General features: G+C 39.9%; 1 protein-coding gene across 1 annotated transcript in view; it reads right to left on the reverse strand.

The window, feature by feature from the left end:
- Nucleotides 1-3,992: 3,992 nt before the first annotated feature.
- Nucleotides 3,993-20,178, reverse strand: part of SETD1A (SET domain containing 1A, histone lysine methyltransferase) — a 29,607-nt gene continuing 13,421 nt past the window's right edge. The window contains exons 11-19 of the mRNA XM_087714102.1: nucleotides 19,629-19,762; nucleotides 19,139-19,211; nucleotides 18,086-18,361; nucleotides 14,204-15,667; nucleotides 12,557-12,726; nucleotides 11,465-11,575; nucleotides 10,630-10,749; nucleotides 8,438-8,575; nucleotides 3,993-7,975 (exon numbers count right to left, since the gene is read on the reverse strand). Of these exons, the coding sequence (XP_087570228.1) occupies nucleotides 7,802-7,975; nucleotides 8,438-8,575; nucleotides 10,630-10,749; nucleotides 11,465-11,575; nucleotides 12,557-12,726; nucleotides 14,204-15,667; nucleotides 18,086-18,361; nucleotides 19,139-19,211; nucleotides 19,629-19,762 (2,660 nt within the window). The 3' untranslated portion in view covers nucleotides 3,993-7,801. The remainder of the gene's footprint in view (nucleotides 7,976-8,437; nucleotides 8,576-10,629; nucleotides 10,750-11,464; nucleotides 11,576-12,556; nucleotides 12,727-14,203; nucleotides 15,668-18,085; nucleotides 18,362-19,138; nucleotides 19,212-19,628; nucleotides 19,763-20,178) is intronic.

Consider the following 20,178-nt stretch of genomic DNA (forward strand, 5'->3'; position numbering starts at 1 on the left):
CAACATTAAGAAAACTAATATCATGGTATCTGGCCCGCTCAATTCCTGGCAAATAGATGGGGAAGAAATGAAGGTAGTGACAAATTTTATTTTCCTGGGCTCCAAAATCACCGTAGATGGGAACTGCAGCCAAGAAATTAAAAGATGCTTGCTCCTGGGGAGGAAAGCTATGGCAAATTTAGATAGCATACTAAAAAGCAGAGACATCACCCTGCCAACAAAAGTGCATATAGTCAAGGCTATGGTTTTCCCAGCTGCAATGGATGGCTGTGAAAGATGGACCATAAGGTAGGCTGAGGGCCAAAGAATTGAGGCCTTTGAACTCTGGTGCTGGAGAAGACTCCTACGAGTCCCTTGGACTGCAAGGTGATCAAACCGGTCAGTCTTAGAGGAGATCAACCCTGACTGCTCTTTAGAAGATCCTGAAGATGAAACTTAAATACTTTGGCCACCTAATGAGAAGGAAGGACTCACTGGAGAAGAGCCTAATGCTGGTAAAGATTGAGGGCAACTGAAGAATGGGACAATAGAGAATGAGATGGTTGGATGGAGTCATTGAAGCAGTAGGCGTGAGCTTAAATGGAGGATGGTAGAGGACAGGTAGAGGACAGGAAGGCCTGGAGGAATGTTGTCCATGAAGTTGCAATGGGTCGGACACGATTTTGCAACTAACAACAACAAAAGGTGCACTATTTTCCAAACTAAATGCAATAAATTAATGTACATTAAAAATTATGTTAGTGATTATGGTGGATTACAGGTGTTTGAGCATTACATCAGTTGAGAAAAAGGAGGCAGTAAACCAGTGGTCGCTTCCTACCGGTTTGGACCGGTTTGCCTGAACCGGTAGCGGTGTGGCGGCCTGGGTCATTGGAACCGGCAACGACCCAGGCCTGCCACACCCCCAAACCAGTTCCCCGGTCTCTTCTGCTCTCATCGGCATGTTTCTGCGCACGCACAGAACAGTTTTCAGTCAACTGTACGTATGCAGCAATGCATGGCGGGCGCGTGTGTGAGCAAAGCAAGCAGCGCACGCATAAAACGCCCTCTCTGTGAGCTAGTAGTAAATCGATTAGGAACCATCACTGCAATGAACATATAGGTAATCCTTGACTTACAACCTTATTTAGTGACTGTTCAAAGTTAGCAATTGGGCTGAAAAAAGTGCCATACGGCCATTTTTTACACCTATAACTGTTGCAGCATCCCCATAGTCACATGATCAAGATTCAGACGCTTAGCAACTGACTCATATTTATGAGTCAGGTTGCAGCCTCCTGGGTTCATGTGATCCCCCTTTTGTGAACCTCTGAGAAGCAAAGTCCATGAGGAAGCCAGATTCACTTCACCTAACCATGTTACTAACTCAATAACTGCAGTGATTCACTTAATAATGGTGCAGGAAAGATAGTGAAATGGGGCAAAAACTCACTTAACAACGGCCTTGTTTAGCAACAGAAATTTTGGGCTGAGTTATGATCCTAAGGGCAATCTGTATTGTACGTTTTGAGAATGTCATGTAGCAGATGGTTTGGAAAAATTTAGAATGGTCTGTGAAACAATAAGAAAAAGGATAAAGAAACATATGAAAAGTTCCTGCAAACACACACACACACACACACACACACACACACTCACTCACTCACTCACTCACTCACTCACTCACCCCTGAAGATCAATTGGCATTTTCCATTGACCCTTTCCTCCTTCCTTTTCCTAGAACCTTTCTATTTCATTTAGGCTTGCCTGCTTAAAGTCTGGAAATGGGCATGAAAAATGGTCCTGTAATTTTTTTAAAAAGTGGGAGGTTTCAACGCAGACAGACTCAAGCTTCTTTTAAAACATGAGGCAGAAGTGGGAGACTAAACAAATAAATAGTGTATCTGCTGAAATGAATATAAATGTAATGAAACTCAGTAAAAATGACTGGGTATATGTCAATGGCCTCATTTGTTCTGACTACACAGTTACCAATAGCCCTGGACTTTTAACCAAATTGAACCCAAAATGTTTCTTGTTAAATGAGGGAGTGTTCAAGTGGGTTTTACCCCATTTTCTTGCCAGAGTTGTTAGGTGAATCACTGCAGTTGTTGTTAAGTTAGTAACATGGTTGTAAAGTGAATCTGGCTTCCCCATTGATTTTGCATGTCAGGAGGTCACAAAAGATGATCCCTTGACTCCGGGGCACTGAAACCGTCATAAATATGAGTCAGTAGCCAAGCGTCTGAATCTTGATCTTGAGACCATGGGGGACGGTGCAATGTTTGTGTGATAAATGGTCATGTTGCTTCCCCCCCCCCAGTGCCACTGTAACTTCAAATGGTCACTAAATGAACTGTTGTAAATCAAGGACCTGTGCTTCCCTACCGGGTAAAGTATTTTAGCTTTTATTGCCATATAATTTTAGATAATGTGGAATATTCTCGCCACTTTTTAGTGCCATTTAACTTCAGTCACTAAGAACTGTTGTAAGTCGAGGACTAGCTGTATATGTATGGGAGGCCATTTGTTTTATCATTTTTTCCATGATTTGCAGGATTCTGTTGTTTTTCCTATTTTGTGCACCACTAGAGATGTGTTTCAATATGAAGACTTATTATAATAATGTAGTGCAATATGTAAGAGCTGTGGTGGTGCAGTGGTTAGAATGTAGTATTGCAGGCTAATTCTGCTGACTGCCAGCAGTTCAATGAGAACCTGATTGTTTGGGGGCAGTATGCCGACACTTTAAACTGCTTAGAGAGAGGACTTTAAATCACTATGAAGCAGTATGTAAGTGCTACTGCTATAATAAGCTGGCATTATTAACTATACGTTAACTTTTCTAAGTTTGGCCCTTCTCACACATACTGCCTGAAAAAGTTTTTTAAGTTGTTACTCCTTAGCATAGCGTTCTTTGAAAAAAACATTTTAATTTCCATGAAAGGAAGAATTATTTCACTATAATCAGATGGAACATTTCTAAAGCAGCTACAAATAATTAAACATGCCAAATAAATTGCATTTTCTCCAAAATGTTGTGATTTAATTAACGAAGAACTGATTGATGTTCAGACTTAATTATAATGACTTGGAAAGAACGGAATGCTGGTGCAGATACATTATGCACTAGTAAGAGAAGGCAAATCTGGATAGATGATTCCTAGAAAAAGATAAACCAGATGTAATGATCTTCTGTTATTTCGTGAGAATTTAATTTCAAGCTTGGCCTTCTTTCCCCTTGCAATATCCTAGTGGGACCTATGACTAAAATGGGTTAAATAACACAGTGAACTTTTCAGTTGGTGACTTCAATCCAGTTATTTCTACCTATAGTTGCCCATCATGCAGCCTTTAAATATTTTGGAGCCCACTAATGGAATTTTCAGTATTATTCATGAAATTTGAAGTATTTCCAGGAGATCCAGAGCACAGAAATAAGAACAAAAGCCATACATTTTTGTACAATAAAAGTTTAATGACTTTTATAAAAATGTGCTATCTGGCACCAAGTAATGAATCCACAAATTATTAACATATTTACAAGTAGGAAGCCAGTAAGATCAAACGAAAATATATTTATATATTTATATATATCTATATATATAATATTTATATAGACAGAATAGGTATGCAAATTAAAAAAAAACATTCATCCACTGGGCAGCTAGGGAAGAGGGTGGGGGAGGGGGAAATCTATCCATCCATGTCCATACATTTCCATCAGTTGTGTTAAAACACAAAACCCCAGGCAAGCTGCCTTTGCTGCTAGAGAAGATTAAATAGCTTAATCCTCTCTGGTATAAATTTTTTTTGTATTATCTATTTTTTTCTTGTTTTCTTTTTACATATATGTACACAGGGAAAAAAATCCCACATATAAAGAAAATGAGTAATAAAACATTGAGCTTTACAAGTTTGTAAGGAGTTAGGAAAGAGAGAGGGAAAAAAGGAGAAAGGAGAGAGAGAGAGAGAAAAGAAAGAAAGCAAGAAAGCAAGCAAGCAAGAGAGAGAGAGAGAGAGAGAGAGAGAGAGAGAAAGAAAGAGAGAGAAAGAAAGAGAGAGAGAGAAAGGGAGAGCCAAATCCAGGGATTTATTAACACATATAATTTACACAGGTTTCATTGCTTTATTTAAAATTTAAAACTATCTCATCCATTCTAGCAGGAGGTATGTGGCTAACATGGATGCAGGAAATTACCACTGTAGAGGTGATTGTGTAGCTCAGTTGAGACAATGTAGATTTTGGCAAGAAGGGACACACACACTGGAACCAAAATATCTACTTTTCACAATGAACAGGTGAGAGTAACTTCCCACTAACATAAAAAGGCACATATGTAATTAACTGGGAGGCAAGTGAAGGATGACATCTCTTGAACATATGATGGCTATTGTAAGTACATGATCAATTAGAAAACTAGCCACCATGTGTAAATAAATTGAGCATCTGGAACACTCAGGCTAGCATATATGCAGAAAAACAGTGTGGATTATTATTACTTTTTTTTTGCATGACTATTGCATCACTATTTAAATTAAAAAAATAAAATAAACTAAAACTGATGAAATATTGCAATAAAACCCACTGAGCAAAATTCTTTAGCATATTCTTGCTGATGCAAATAATTTTTCCCAGTAATCCTCTGACTAGCCCTAGTAGGATTTTACCTGCAAGTCTAAAATAGGAGGCAGATTCTTTTTAAAAGGTCACTTTTTTCCAAAACACAGGAATTCAATATTCTGTGGTTCTTTGATGAAAAAGTTTCAGAGGAAAATATTTAAATCTGATAAAAAGCAGAAGTTTGATGTATCATAACAATTTGGTGCAATTTAGTCAGCTTTTAAGAAACGTCTCAATTTAGGAAAATTGTGCAGCTAAATTTTTTAAACCCTAAAGGAATGTGTGCGAGGCAGCTTTTTTGGAATTAACCCAGTAACATTTAACTGATATTATCTTGTCATAGTTTCAAGCAAAAGCTATCAAGGCTTTATATAATAACTGCACAATTCAGGAGGAATTTGAAAACTCTTAATTCCTTGAGAGATTTTACACGATGATGTTCAAAACCAACTGGCCCAAGGATTGGTATTTATAACAAAACCCCAAAGAAAAGCATCTCAGAACAAAGACAAAATTTTGCCACTTCACACAGAGACTTAAAGGATAGGCTAGATGGAATGGATGATTCCAACTATAACTGCTTTAATTCACAATTTAGTCATCTATGTTACATGTTTGTCCCCTAGTACAAGTGCGCAGCCATCTGAGCAGAGGAAAATCACATTTGGAAAGTAAGAAATAGAAAAGGGGGAAATAGTTGGAATTGTTTCTACGGTCAAGTCTCAGGGCCAGCCAGAAAGCAGCTGCAGAATCACCCAGACACAAATATCTGGAAGGATATAGTTAAAACAAAACAGAATGTGATATCAGAGTCAGCCCTCAGCAGCAAAACAGGACCTAAAGAGATTGGTGGTTTAGGACCAAGACAATTATGAAGCTACATATTTGTGTGAATGTTTACACCACTTCTCCACACTCAACCATACTTTTTTCTCAGGTGATTTAGCCTTTCCACTTCTCCTTGCTAAAATGGGTGACCGCAGCTTCCTTATTTTCAATATTTAGGAACATTCCAAGTGGGGAAATGCAGACAACAAAACCACATGACATGAGAAGCAAAAAGTTATCCAGCTGAGTTTGGCAAGTCTATGCAAGGCTTCCACTGCAAATTCAAACCTCAGCCCCCCTGAAAATTTCCTTTGGTCTCTTTAAGCTTGGTGCAGCCTATAAAGCAAGACAATGGGCTTCCTCACACTTCTTTAGCTGGTTAAGACCATTAGAAGAAAATTAGGACCCCAAACAATCTTTTCGGGGAGGTGTACGCTATTTATCTAAAGTATTATGCGAAAGAACCAGATTTAAAAAGATCCCCAAATGCAGAAGTTTCTTCTCCAAGGCCCAAACTAAACTGGAGCAGACTTCCACCAAAATGAAAGACACCTTCAGCATAAAACACTGACCAGCATATAATGCGGTGAGAAGATGCCATTTAACTATCTCCTTCATTAGCTTTCAAACATTGACAAAAATTTTAATTAAAACCATGTTCTGAACATATTCACTGAATAATAACAATATGAGGAAGGAGCCATTTTCAGGAAGAAAAGATCAATGGGAAACACTTTAAAATCTAGTTTACAGTTCCTATTCTTACTACCGAAACAGGATCATCTCTGCTATCAGGTTATTGGGATGGGCAAAAAACAGGCTGTGGAGAGCTGACAAACCAACACAATCTAGTGGGTGTTATTAGGTAATGCTTATCCCAGAAATGGGATTAGCTTGTTTAGCCATCTCAGTACAGCAGTTCAGAAGCATACACAAAAAACAACCAGAATGGTGAGAAGACATATTAGAAACAATAAACCCTGCTAAAACAGCTTGATGTGCCTGAAGTCTTTTGTTTTAATGGACTCCATTGTAAGTGGTTAATGAAATACGCATTGCTGAGCTTCAATACTCCATTTTCTCCAGGATAAGAAAAGAAATAAAAAAATCCCATGTTGCATTAAAAGAGAAAGGTGGCACAATGCAAATATAGATAAAAACAGGAGAAGGAATACAATGAAACATATTTACAGCTCTCTTTTCAGTATGAAGTGGACAACAAAAATAAAATATTTACATACAGGTAAACATGTGTTTCTACAAGAAACAGCCAATCCATCTGGACTAGATATATATACACAACTTTCTTCTCCTAAGAAAAAAATAAATGGAAGGAGGGGGGTTAGGGTAAGGTCTTAGTTTATGCTATGAGCCAGATGATTGAGGTTGTAACTGTAAGAAAGAAACAGCTTCCTTAATTATGTGGGTTCTGGATTTTTCCCCCTCCTTCTTAATACCTATTGCAAGGCAGACACAAGAAAAGGGAGGTTCAATCTGGATGGCACCATACAATTACTTTTCAGAATCTTTGCTATTGTAACCTTAAGTGTGTGGTTGGAAGAATAAATGGCAGGTGGAATTAGGAATAAATCATCTGAAGCCAGAAAAGTTTCAAATCTTTGCACATGGTAAAAAATATAGCTAAATGGGACCGGGAAGTGATAATCCCTGGGCAATCTTGGCTATATCTAGCAAGGGTTCAGGGAAAACTCTGAAAATCAGAACAAGTCCACTTAGGAAAGAATTTGCTTCCAGAACTGTTCTCATATACATCTCAATAAACGTAGAATGTCTTATAAAAGAATCCAATGGTTTAAAAAACTCAACTATAAAATTTCAAGGATTCATTAACTCTTAGCTATGTGTACCATTACGACCTTCAAGAACATTGAACATTGAATGGTCTAAAATTGTTCATGGGGTTTTCTTTGGACCCTGCAATTCCTAACGCTTTATTAACTGACCTGAAAATCCTTAAACCGAAGGGAATCAATTTTGTTTAGTGTACCCTTCAATGAACAGGAGACTCAAACTTTTTTGCCAAGCTTAAAAGCAGAACTGATGTGTAGGCAATTAAGATTAAAGCTGTTCTTAATACAAGGAGGGAGAGGTGTTTAATAGGTGCTACCTGTTTTGGAGTTGGGTCAAAAATGACAGAAACACCAGTGTAAAAGAGGCAATTGGAAGAAAAGGAAATTTCTCACTGATTAGGAACCCGAGGAGAGGCAAATGGAAAACTTCTAAAAGATTCCAGATGGGTCTTAAGGCGACTGAGAACTTTCCCACAGCAGCCCTGTGGGAAGAGATGCTAAACTACTGGTGAAAAATGGGGTGAGCAAACAAAATAAATAGGAATGCCAGGCTTCTGTTTCAATTCAGGGTCCCCCGACAGTTCTCTGTGCCACATAAGCAGGGAATCTTGTTCTCTTCAATTGGGAACTTGTAGTCATATGTAATTTCCTCATTGATGCCGATAGGCTGCTTGGAGTAGATAACGATCTTCTTCTGGGACTCTATCGTGATGACTTTGGCATAGCAGTTGGGCTAAACAAAGGAAAGACAGACCTAAGTGAAGAGGCTCTTAAAGAAAGCAGAAGGCCACCTTTCAAACTCCATTCTGCAACTGCCATTGTATTAGAAAGGAACAGGAACCCAAGGGCCACTTGGGACTGAAACAAAAAGATGCTGGGAACAAGGGAAGTGGCAAGGGAAACGTACATTCCCGATTGATCAGCATTCTGTGAATGAGTTCAGGAGGGCTCTTTCCCTTTCCCTTACACCAATATTCATTGATGGTGCAGATAGACATCTAGAGTCCTGATCCTGGCAAGATTTCAAATGCTATTAGGCAGAGAGCAGAATAGGCTGTCCTATTCTAAGGAGTGCCAATATATTAAATGGTAAGTCTGTTGAAGAAATCTTTTCTGTCTCATGCAGCCACAAGCTAAACGTAGCACAGTATGGACAGCAGCAAGAATTGCAACAAACCATCCCCATATAACTCACCGTGCAGCAATGATTGATGAAACGAGCAAGATTGCCACACTTGGTAGCATCAATGATTGTGTCATGGTCCACACGGAAAAGATAGCTGCTCCCGATACCTTCCTGGGCGTACCTCTTCTCACGCATATCAGCCACCATCTTTGAAAAGGAATGAGCATAGCAGAGACTCAGAATAGAAGTGAAACCTCCTCTCTTGGGGGAAGGGGGGGGGGAGTCATGAGACTGTGCAAACTGCAAACTGTGCAGTCTTCCAACTAGCACTTTCCATGCTTTTATTCAGGTGGATGCAAAATCAGCTGGCATTTGTTCAATCCACCCCACAAACAAGCTCTCAGCATTGAGAAAGCATGGCTGTTCAATGCAGACTTCACAGTGCCCTCTAGTGCCAATTAGCTGCATGTGCCTCTCCCACAGACCAACACTTAAAAGCCTTAGGTCAGTGGTTCTCAACCTGTGGGTCGGGACCCCAGGGGTCGCCTAAGACCATCGGAAAACACATATTTTCGATGGTCTTAGGAACCGAGACACCAATTTTATGGTTGGGGATCACAACATGAGGAACTGTATTAAACGGTTGCAGCATTGGGAAGGTTGAGAACCACTGCCTTAGGTGATCAAACTCAGGTCAAGTTCCTCTCAAATATATATATATATATATATATATATATATATATATATATATATATATATATATATATATATATATATATATATATATATATATATATATATATATATTTAATATATAATCCTTTAATATATATATATATAGTCCTTTAAAATATATATATATTCAAACTATATATATATATATATATATATATATATATATATATATATATATATATATATATATATATATATATATATATATATAGTTTGAATATATATATATATTAAAGGACTATATATATATATATTAAAGGACTCATATATAGGAAAAGACTTGGGACTTCCTTAACTTTATAGCAGGTCCTGACAGGATCTGGAGAACCAGTAGTGTAAATTTTGAGTAGTTCAGAGAACCAGCAAATGCCACCTCTGGCTGGCCCCAGAGTGGGGTGGGAATGGAGATTTTGCAGTATCCTTCCCCTGCCACGCCCACCAAGCTACACCACGCCCACAGAACTGGTAGTAAAAAAATTGAATTTCACCACTGCTTTGTAGCTTGAAGAAAATAAAAGCTATGGATTGAGGCTGGAATCACAATTTTGACTATTCCGTGGATGGGGAACTCGAATCAGCCCACAAATACATAAGTACCAACATTCAGCAGCAAATTGCTGAATGCTGAGTGTCTGATTTTTCATATTAAAAACTGAATTAAGATGACCTAAAGTTTTAAATAAGCTAAGCACGTCTACAATTCAAGTAAGAAATGGAAGAGACATTAACAAAAGTAGGAACTTTTGAAAAATATGAAGATTAAATCATGAAAAACTGCTCTGCATATCATTGCCAGTTCTCTACTATCTAACTGGACTGAAAAAGAAAAAGGCCCTGTTTGCAAAACTTTTAGATATGGCTATTATCTACTAATCAGAAAATATGATGAAAAATAACAAAAAGTACAATAGTGCTATTAAAACTAGAAAACAGCCTAAATGAGTGACATTTGTAAAAACTAAAAGTATGACGATAGAATGTTGATAGAGGACTAGCATATGTTATTCAATCTAACCATGTTAATTATCTAGTGCAGTGTTTCTCAACCTTGGCCACTTGAAGATGTCTGGACTTCTTGAAGTCCAGACATCTTCAAGTGGCCAAGGTTGAGAAACACTGATCTAGTGTTCCATCTTTTAGGTTTAGCACACTGTGTTATTTTAATCTGGTGATATTTATATAATCGTTCTTAATATTATCTTACATAGGGGCTTTAGAGTATTAAATGCAGATAAAAGAGAACAAAATAAAAAAGAATACGGGTATTCTATCAATATTAATTGCAGATGTTCAGATATTAATGTTCCAAGCATTATAACTGCCTTTTCTTCAAAATTAAATTAAATAAATGTATTTAAAAAAAGCACACATTAAATTACAGTAATAATTTTGGTCTTAATGTAAATTACTTGTTATTAAAATTCTCCAATATGTTGTTTCCACCGACATCTGACAGGACTGATGAAGGGATTTAAAAACAGTAGTGGTGTTACTTTACAGAGATCGGCCTGCTTTTACTTGCTTACCTGGCGGATATTTTGCCCCACATATTCAATGACCATTTCATCAGCAGCAATTGGCTCCATTGCAAACAGGCCCCACTCATGAATTCGACTCCGTCCAAACCTAAGTTTCTTTTTCCGGAACTGCAGAGAAATATAAGGAAGAGGGAAACCCCAGGAATGGAGTGCAAGTTCTTTATTCTGCTGCCTGAGAGAAACTGCCTTGTATACACAAAAAAAACCCCCAACATATAAACTGGATTTTATTACGTTCCAAAGGTGCTTTTTTTCAAGAGGCAACTGGACTTCCTGGGGTTTTTTTTTAAAAGACATTTCGCTTCTCATACAAGAAACTTCTTCAGCTCCTTTTTCAGAGCTGAAGAAGCTTCTTGGATGAGAAGCGAAATGTCTTCAAAGAAAAACTAGAAAGTCCAGTTGCCTCTTTAAAGGAAGCACTTTTGGGACAACCATAACCTGGACGACTGAGAATCTTCATAGGTGTTTATAATGGTTTTATCATTTTTAAAAAATACAGGATGATCAGTCCTTAAAATTTTGAAGGGAAGTTGTACCAAAAAGTAAATGTGTCTTCAATTTTGGCCAATTATAAAATAAAATACCTAAAATAAATGAAAAGGGGAAAGGGAGTAATTTAATTTACAGTACCATCGCTGTTCGCCTGCTTAAATTAAAAAAATGCTTTAATATGTCCTAGGCTCAATGATAGAAAACATCATAAGGAAATATCATTAAACCAAAGTTTACTGTCCCAATTTTTTCCATCCACAATGCTCCCAACCCTAGCTGACATCTCCTCTTCCATTTTTTCCCCAATTGCTTAATAAAATCGCTTTAGTACCTTCAGCTGGTTAAGTTTCAGAAGGTCACTGTCGAGGATGGCAGAGGTGCCGATGGCACTCAGCAGACGCCTTTGTTCAGATCGTCGTTCTGACAAGATACGGTTGGTGCCCTGGGAAGACACGACAAGCTTGTTAGAAATAATGAATGTAAAGGAAGAGGTCAGGAAAAAGAAAAATCCTCATTATCTGAATTATGGATGTATCCATCCTTGGCAAGATGACAATGCCTTAAGGTAGACAGGGTTTCTCTCTGACAGTGATCTTTATCTTGGCAACTTTAAGTGGTGGGAATGTTAACTCCCAGAATTCCCCAGGGCATCTATCTGGGGAATTCTGGGAGCTGAAGTCCACAATACATTGATAACTTATATGCCTATAAAATGATAACTTGTAAGCAAATAAGTAAATAAATAAATAAATAAATAAATCTAAATACTTAAAAATCTATAAATAAATAAACCTAAATATCATAAATGAACCGTAACTACTTCTAAATCATGGTATGGCTGACATCTACACGAACCATTAGTAAAATAACAAAGGTTGTTCCTTCCATAGTTACTAGGTTAATTAATTGGAGCAATAATATGATATAAAATGAATGCACACTCAACATTTCCACTTCACATAAATGGCACTTGTTTTCCCATTCTTCTGCTTTCTGCTATTGGATTTTCAGTTTTAAAAACATTTCCAATCTTTATTAATAAAGGAAAATGACTAAACAATTTTAAGCTATGTCTTGTAAAACCTATGCTGAGAAACATTCCCAAGTTGCTGGTGGTGGATCTTCAGCATCTTTTAACCTCACTTGTCAATGATTACAAAATGTAGCAGTAGAAAATTTCAGAGATTTAAGAAAAACCCAATTACACCACGAAGTGAAAATGATGGTGAACGCTTCTCTCGCGCAAGGTTTAAGAATTATCGTGGTGCAGAATTTTTCACTTGTGGTTTACAGCCAGTCCTAGTCTTTATAATGTGTGAAGGGCCTGCTCATGACATTTCAATGATTCCATCAGCTATTCTGGAATCAGTGCTGCACAGAACATGTTTAAGAGATGAGCACACCACAAGAACAAGGGCCAAACCTGGGTATCAGTGGGGTCCAACTGCTGCACCGTGACTGGGCACATGTCAAGGTATTTGTCCTTCTCCTTCTTACTGATGTGGTAGTAGCCCTCACTACGGGCACAACCTGTTTGATGTTCCCGCAGGTCAGATGATTTCCTCTTCCGTTTGGGATTTGCAATATTTGTGAGTGGAGGCAGGGGAGTCAAGGAGAAACATCATACAGAGCTGTTGACGTTACCTAGTTAAGTAGTGAAATGCCTACAAACTATCAACCTCAGAGAGCACCAAAAACTTCATAGTTCATCTCTGAGCTACACATCTTATCTACTGGAAGACAAATATGAGCAGGAAGTATTGCTACAAATACTTCCTGCTCATGAGACTCTCCTTCTTTAAAGGACTTGGACCAACAGGAAGGGAGGAGAAAACAGTCATTCCCCTTGCCCTCCAGAAGTTATAGCTTTATATGTAAATAATCACAAAAAGAAAAGAGCCTCCCCATTGTGCATCTTACTGTTTTTAACTCTAATTAAGCAGCATTAAAGCTGAATACACAAAACTGAAATCTTGAAATCTTTGATTTTTATGTTTTTTTTAATACAGGCAAGACCCCATTTAAGAACCACAATTGGGACCACTTGGTTAAGTGAAGCAGTCAAAGTGAAACTATGACTGTGCTTGTGATATTACTTCAGCTGATCCTTTGTTTTACAAACCCATGAAGGTCTTAAATGCAAGGATTAGCCATAAAGTTACTTTATCATCACAGTCATAATGGGGAAAGAGTCACTAATTCAGCCAGCTGCTAAATAAGAATGTGTATCTTCTGCAATTTGTTTTAGCCAAAACTTTTGAATCTAGCACAATAGTAAGAGGTAATCCAGGTTTCAATATTTGCCATCAAGCACAATCCAACCACCAATCCCCCCCCCCAAACTCCTGGGAGAAGGATACTGCAAAATCCCCATTCCCTCCCCACTCCAGAGAAAGGATACGGGAAAATCCCCATTCCCTCCCCACCCCACAGAAAGGATACTGCAAAATCCCCATTCCCTCCCCACTCCAGGGAAAGGATACTGCAAAATCCCCATTCCCTCCCCACTCCTGGAGAAAGTTATTGTAAAATCCTCTTTCTCCCCACCCCCCTAACCTGCTTTCCATCTCCATTCTCCTGTGCAGGCCAACAAAAGAAGACCCAGCCAATCAGCAGGGACTCCAGCAGGGACTCGGGAGACAGCGAATAGAGGGGGCGGGGGGGCAGCCAGAGGTGGTATTTGCCGGCTCTCTGAATTACTCAAAATTTCCGCTACCGGATCACCACCTGAATACCACCTCTGGTTAACAGTCATTCCTTCTACCTAGAGAATTGCAAATCTTTGAAGGAAAGGAAGGAAGAGGACTAGAATGTGCAAGAGGATTCCCAGGAGAACTCAACAAAATATAATACCCAGAAATTTCTGCTGATGGTATGATAAAAAAGTGCCAAAGTGGGATAGAGAAGGTGTACAGATGCTGAACTACAATTCCCAGCCTGGCCTGTGCTAAAGAACACTGAAAACTGTAGCAGAGACACCTGGGAAGCTGCAGGTTTGCTATCCTTTCAAAACAAGTTCAGGAGAGCCAGAGCCTACCCACAAATCTAACATATATTTGAGGAAGGATATTGGTATGCTGGACCCAATGAGTGTCATTCAACCAGTCTGTACTATTGTCCTCATGCAGCAAGCGCTCATACATCAGCCTCAAGTATTTCATGTCTTCAAAATCTAGCCCTGAATTCCAGATGTCATACAAGATTGTCATCTGTTCAAATTCACTGCGTGTCTCATAGACTGGGGACGGAAGTGGGGGCTGGGCAGGGGTGTGCTTATGCGAATGAGAGCGCAGAGATCTCCTACGAATCTCCCCTTCGTCACTGCTGTCAAGGCTCTCGTCATCCTCTTCCTCTTCCTCCTCCTCCTCACTCTCAGAAGGGAACAGACTCTCTGGGCCAAAAAGTAATGCTCCTGGATCCTTTATGGCCTCCTCCTTTAGGCCATGTGGAGGTTTCTTCTGTGGCGGCTGCTGCTCTGGGACAGCAGTTACCTTAGGCTTTTCAAGAGATTGGGGAGGTGGAGGTGCCAGTGCTACAAAATCGCCCACTTCAGATTCAGTTCTGACTTCATTGGCATCTGCCACGATCTCCTCAGGAGCCTCCAGAACCTCACCAATGTGCTCATTATATATGTCCATCTGCAACAGGTCAGCAGAACCAAGCAGTGTTGCCTCATCGTGTTTCCGGGAGACAGTCACTGGTGCTGCACGCACTGCCATGGCGTAGTTATGCTCCATGAAGATGCTGCTGACTTCAAGGGACAACACGGGCGGCAGAAGCAAACGCTTCGGCTCCTGAGATTCATCTGAGGTCTCCTCCAAGTCCTCTCTGCCTGCAGCAGTGGGCATCTTGAGAGCCACGTCTGCCAATACGGCCAGGTCAGGCTGATTCGCCAGTTCCAGTAGTGAGGAAGCCCCCATCTGTTCGCGTATGAGCAGTCTATCTTCCTCTGGGGGTTGTGGTACCCTCAAATGTTCTGAGCTTCGGGAACGAGAACGGTTTCGGGACCGACCGGTTGGCATATCCTCCGACCAACATTTCACAAGAGAAGCGTGGTCTGCTGGCAGGTTGCTGATTGTCCTTTGACTGGCTTTTGGAGGCTCCCGCCTGCGGCTCGGAGGAGCCACTAGCTTTACCGGGGAGGCCGTGGGAGGCAGGGGGCAGATAACTGGAACTGGGGCATCTGAGGTTAAGGACACTTGGGGTGGTAGCATGGGTTCCACAGGAACTAATGGAGATTGTGCTTCTTCTGTGGGGACAGGAGGAGGAGGAGGTGGTGGGGGCGGTGGGGCTAGGAGACTCAAGGATGCCAATTCCAGGGGCTTCTCCAAGGTCCCTTCATCCTCACCAGGAGCTGAGAAGGACACCGTTTTCCTGCGCTTCTTGGGTGGTGGCAGAAGTGGGATGGGCGAGAAAGGCCGTTCTTCTTGCCGTGTTCGCTCTTCTGGGGCTGCCCAAACACCTTTCTCCTCTGTTGCTGGGACTAGCAAAATATCATTCTGAGGTAAAGTAGGCTTCTCCTCAGCAACATGGCCTATATGAGGAAGATAAATTTTATGTTAGTGATTTAACGAGTCCTTTTAGGGCTAGGTATAAAGATGTAAAAACGTTTTTTATTTTCAGCAATGAAGGGACAAAAAGAAAAACAATGTCTTTATCTATGGATTCTTGATTTGCTCTATTTATTTAAATGCAGATCTTAATATTAGATTAGTAACATTTGTAGCTGAGCATTGAAGAAGCAGGGCAGGATGATGCTTTTGAATTGGTGTCTGTCAGCCCTCCCGGGTAAACCAGACAGACAACACAACTAGATGAACTAAATCTATCTTATTGGCTACATTTAAGAGAATTTTGCAAGCCTGAACGTAGAAAACTCCCCGATGCCACGTTTAGCTCTTGATTTAGGGGATTGAAGGCTAAAACATATAAAGAATGGTTGCTGGAACTGTGTATGTCTAGTCTGATGAAAAGAAGGACTACAGGAGACATGATAGCAGTGTTCCAATATCTGAGGCTGCCACAAAGAAGAGGAAGTCAAGCTATCCTCCAAAGCACCTGAGGGCAGGACAAGACACAACGGGTGGAAACTAAGCAAGGAGAGAAGCCACTTAGAACTAGAACAACTTGCCTCTAGCAGTTATGAATGCTCCAAAACTGGAAGGTTTCCTGCCTAAGGAGGGGGTTGGACTAGAAGACCTCCAACGTCCCTTCCAAGTTTGTTACTCTATTCTTTCTATTTATGAAAGTGGGCCTTTTCTACGTTTCTTTTCTTGACTGTTAAGCCACTGGGGTCTCGTCCCTCTCTTGTATGATTGTACAGCATCTCTTCCCAGTTTTCCCCACGTTCCATTACATTGCAGAATACCATAGGCAGCCAAGGAAACAACCAAATGGATCCTCTGAAGAAACCTGAGGCACAACCACCAGTTCCAAATTATCCAAAATAATCCAGATTTTTCCCCTTAAATATGATTGCAATGACCTACTGTAATCCCTGTTTTGGCAATCAAAGCAATCATAGCGTCTCATGGGGAAGGCTTTAATGCAAAATCGTATCAATGCCATGATGGGTGTGCACAACATTCCAGCAATTCAGACCTGTTTTGAGATCAAACACTTCTAATATGGTTAAAACAGGGAAATGGGGGACACTGACATCCCCTAAACTCTGCTGAAGATGTTGTCTAGCCTGGTAATGAAATGTTCGGAAAGCAACCCACAAGCTCAGAGAATGAACCTCCACCTTCATGGTTAAAATAATTGATTTCACAGTCAAAGCAGCTAGTTTGCACACACAAAAAATTAGCCATTCTGAGCATGACCATTTGGTGCTTCAAATGCAGATAGTCCTCGACTTATGACCACAACTGAACCCAAAATTTATGTTGCTAAGCAAGACACTTGTTAAATGAGTTATGACCAATTTTACAACCTTTCCTGCCACAGTTGTTAAGTGAATTGCTGCAGTTCTCAAATTAGTAACACGGTTGTTAAATGAATCTGGCTTCCCCATTGAGTTTGTTCGTTAGAAGGTTGCAAAAGGTTATCACATGACCCCAGGACATGGCAACCGTCATAAATATGAGTCAATTGTTAAACATCCAAATTTTGATTGCATGACCATGGGGATGCTACAACGGTGTTAGTGTGGAAAACAGTCTTAAGCCACTTTTCAGTGCCATTGTAACTTAGGCCACTAAACGAACTGAGAGTCGAGGACTACCTGTACGAAACATTCCACATTTAATTTGGAATGTTTTGCATTTCCCTTAATATCATCATTTCCAAGCCTTCTCCCTATTCCTACTCATGATAATTTATTATTAAATAGTCTGATTTTTAATCTAACATTCCACACGGCCAGCTTTTATTAAAGCCTGTCGAAAGAACCTTAAACTGTGAGGGCTCCAGGTGGAACTATCGTGATGGTGAGGGGAAAGAGAGGCAGGACAATTTCTGTAGGAATGTAAAAAAAAAAAAAAAGATCCCACATGATTTGGTGACAAACTGAAGGCAGGTGTCAAAGATGACATTAAGGCTTTATCTCTGATCAATAAGGTAGATAATGTCATTGTCAATGGGCAATGAAAGCTCATACAAAGAGGCCAAGGTTAAAATGGATTAATCTTGGGACATATCAGTTCTGAGGCAGTATCAGAAAAACATTTAGAAATGTTTTCTGGTACAGAAAGATAGAACTGAGTGTTATCGGCAGAAAAATGGCAACAAAAACCGCAATACAGAATTAAGTCATCTAGGGACAGCGTACATGTGTACAAAGCCCTGAGGTTGTTTTTGAATTAGTGGCTGCAAACAGGGCAGATTACTCCTAGCTTCAAAGCACAGGAATTGTGATAAGATGCAGCTGCTGTCCTCCCCATTCCTCAACCTTCATTCTGGAAGGGCCAATAGGGCTTTTCCTAGGTAAACTCGGAGCTCAGCATCTCACCTTGAAGCAGAGCTGCCTCTGACTTCTTCTTGCCCATCTCAACGTCTGTTGCTGGCCATATTCTCTCTTCCATGCGTCCCAATGACTCCGATGGATGGATATCTGGGGCAGAATCCCCTATTTCCTCCATGCTTTCAACCTCATCCTCATCAGATGATGATGAAGACGACAAGGAGGATGAGGAAGAAGAGCTGCTTTCGGAATCAGAGGTGCTGTCACTGTCCTCATCAGACTCCTCGTAAGGTGAATACTTGGACGAACCATCGCTATCACGATCTGTGCCAAGGATAAAGAATGAATAAAATTCAATGAATGAATTAATAAAGAATGAATAAAATAAAAGGTTTTCCATGTTGCATGATGACGGGTAAAGAATTTAGCTTTCTCAGGATTCCATTATTATTATTACTGTTGTTGTTTCAAATGAAAACAATATATTTCGATGTGAGAAAACTGACGAAAGAGGAAGGCTGGATTTTAGACACATATAATTCATTGTCCTTCCTTCTGAACTGAAAAATACCTGGGAAGTATTTTCTTTTATGCACTTATAGGAAAATAAATAAGACCCAAACTGAAAACTTTACACTATGTTCAGTTTGGGGTTTTAATCAGTTTAAGCAGTAAGCAGCACATAGGAATATTTATATTAGTAACCCTGCCAAATGCCAATGTCCTGCTGACCTATGGGATAGAGAAATGCTCTGATAATGATAATCTTGGAGTGGTGGAGGTGATGAGTGTACATTTGGAAGAAATGAATTCATTAAAAGCTGTATTAAACACATTTCTAAGCATTTGAAATGATTTGTTTAAAGAATTTACCTAGCTACCCACTGCAACTCCCCAGACAGCATACAATAACCCCCCCCCCCAAAAAAACAACAACCCCAACAACAAAATAAGACAAACAGCTTCAGTTTAAACCCAGCTTTAACCTCCACAGGTATCAATAAACTATTATTACGATTAGTATGATGATGTAAATAATGGCATGACACCATGTATGCCAGCTAATGAGGTCTCATCAATTAATTATTAACTGAAAAATACCTTCAGATTGTTCCCTCTTTCTGCTGCGTCCTCTGGCACGATGTTCATCTTCACGTCGCCCTTCCTCTTCCTCCTAGGGAGATGATGATAAAAAGTTCCATAATGACAAGCCCATTTTTCCCTCATCCCCAAAATGCATCCACAACAAAGTCTGGTTAGAAGTCCCAAATCACAGAGCAGTAGATTTATCTCAACAACATTTAAGGCTTACAAAATTATTCTGAATTCTGCAGGGGAACCGTTTCCTTTGGGAGGCTTTTTCAGAGTTAAAAGTTATCCTGGTAATCAACCTGCCATCTGACCAAGCACACAAAGGTAAACAATGTGAATGTGTTACAGAAGGTAAGCCTTCTGTAACACATGCACATTCAAACTGCCTCCAATCTAATTTGTGGTGGGAACCAACTCTACATGGAAGACCAAAAACTATCAATAGTACATGAGCATAATGCTGGCAGGAGCAGCTCAAACAATGTTAGTTTCTTCTCACCTTCTCTGAGGAGGAGTCCTCAGATGCCTCCTCTCCTTCACTGTCCAGACAAAAAAGTTTTCGCCGCTTTCCTGGACCTTTGTTCCTTTCATCGTCCCTCTTGGATGTCTTGGGTATCTGTAAGGATTTTTTATCTGCAAAGTGGAATAGAGAGGGAAAATGAAGAAAGAAGCAAGGGACACCAAGGAACTACATCTCCCTTTCCTGCTGCAGCCACGTAGGCTCATCCTCTCCCAAGACAATGAGACCAACGGCCCAGTGAGGAAAAAGCAACATCAGCATTCTATTCTCTAAACCTCCCTGGGCAGCCCATTTCCATCACGGCTGGCCAAACCTATGTTGGTTTCATTTTTTTCTTATCCAGTTCTGCATCACATCTATTCAGACTGTAAGCCAGAAAGAAGGGACAACTTGGTTTTTATTCAGATCATGGGAACTTTCCTGGCTAACACAAAAGATACCGATGCTTTGTAAGAAAATAAAAAAATAGTAATAGCACTTAAGACTTATATATTGTGCTTTACATCCCCCTCTAAGCAGTTTACAGAGT

The sequence above is a fragment of the Thamnophis sirtalis genome, unplaced genomic scaffold, assembly GCF_051295495.1.
Source record: "Thamnophis sirtalis isolate CommonGarterSnake01/CBP01778 unplaced genomic scaffold, rThaSir2_p1.2 scaffold_4, whole genome shotgun sequence".
In the NCBI taxonomy this organism is placed as follows: domain Eukaryota; kingdom Metazoa; phylum Chordata; class Lepidosauria; order Squamata; family Natricidae; genus Thamnophis; species Thamnophis sirtalis.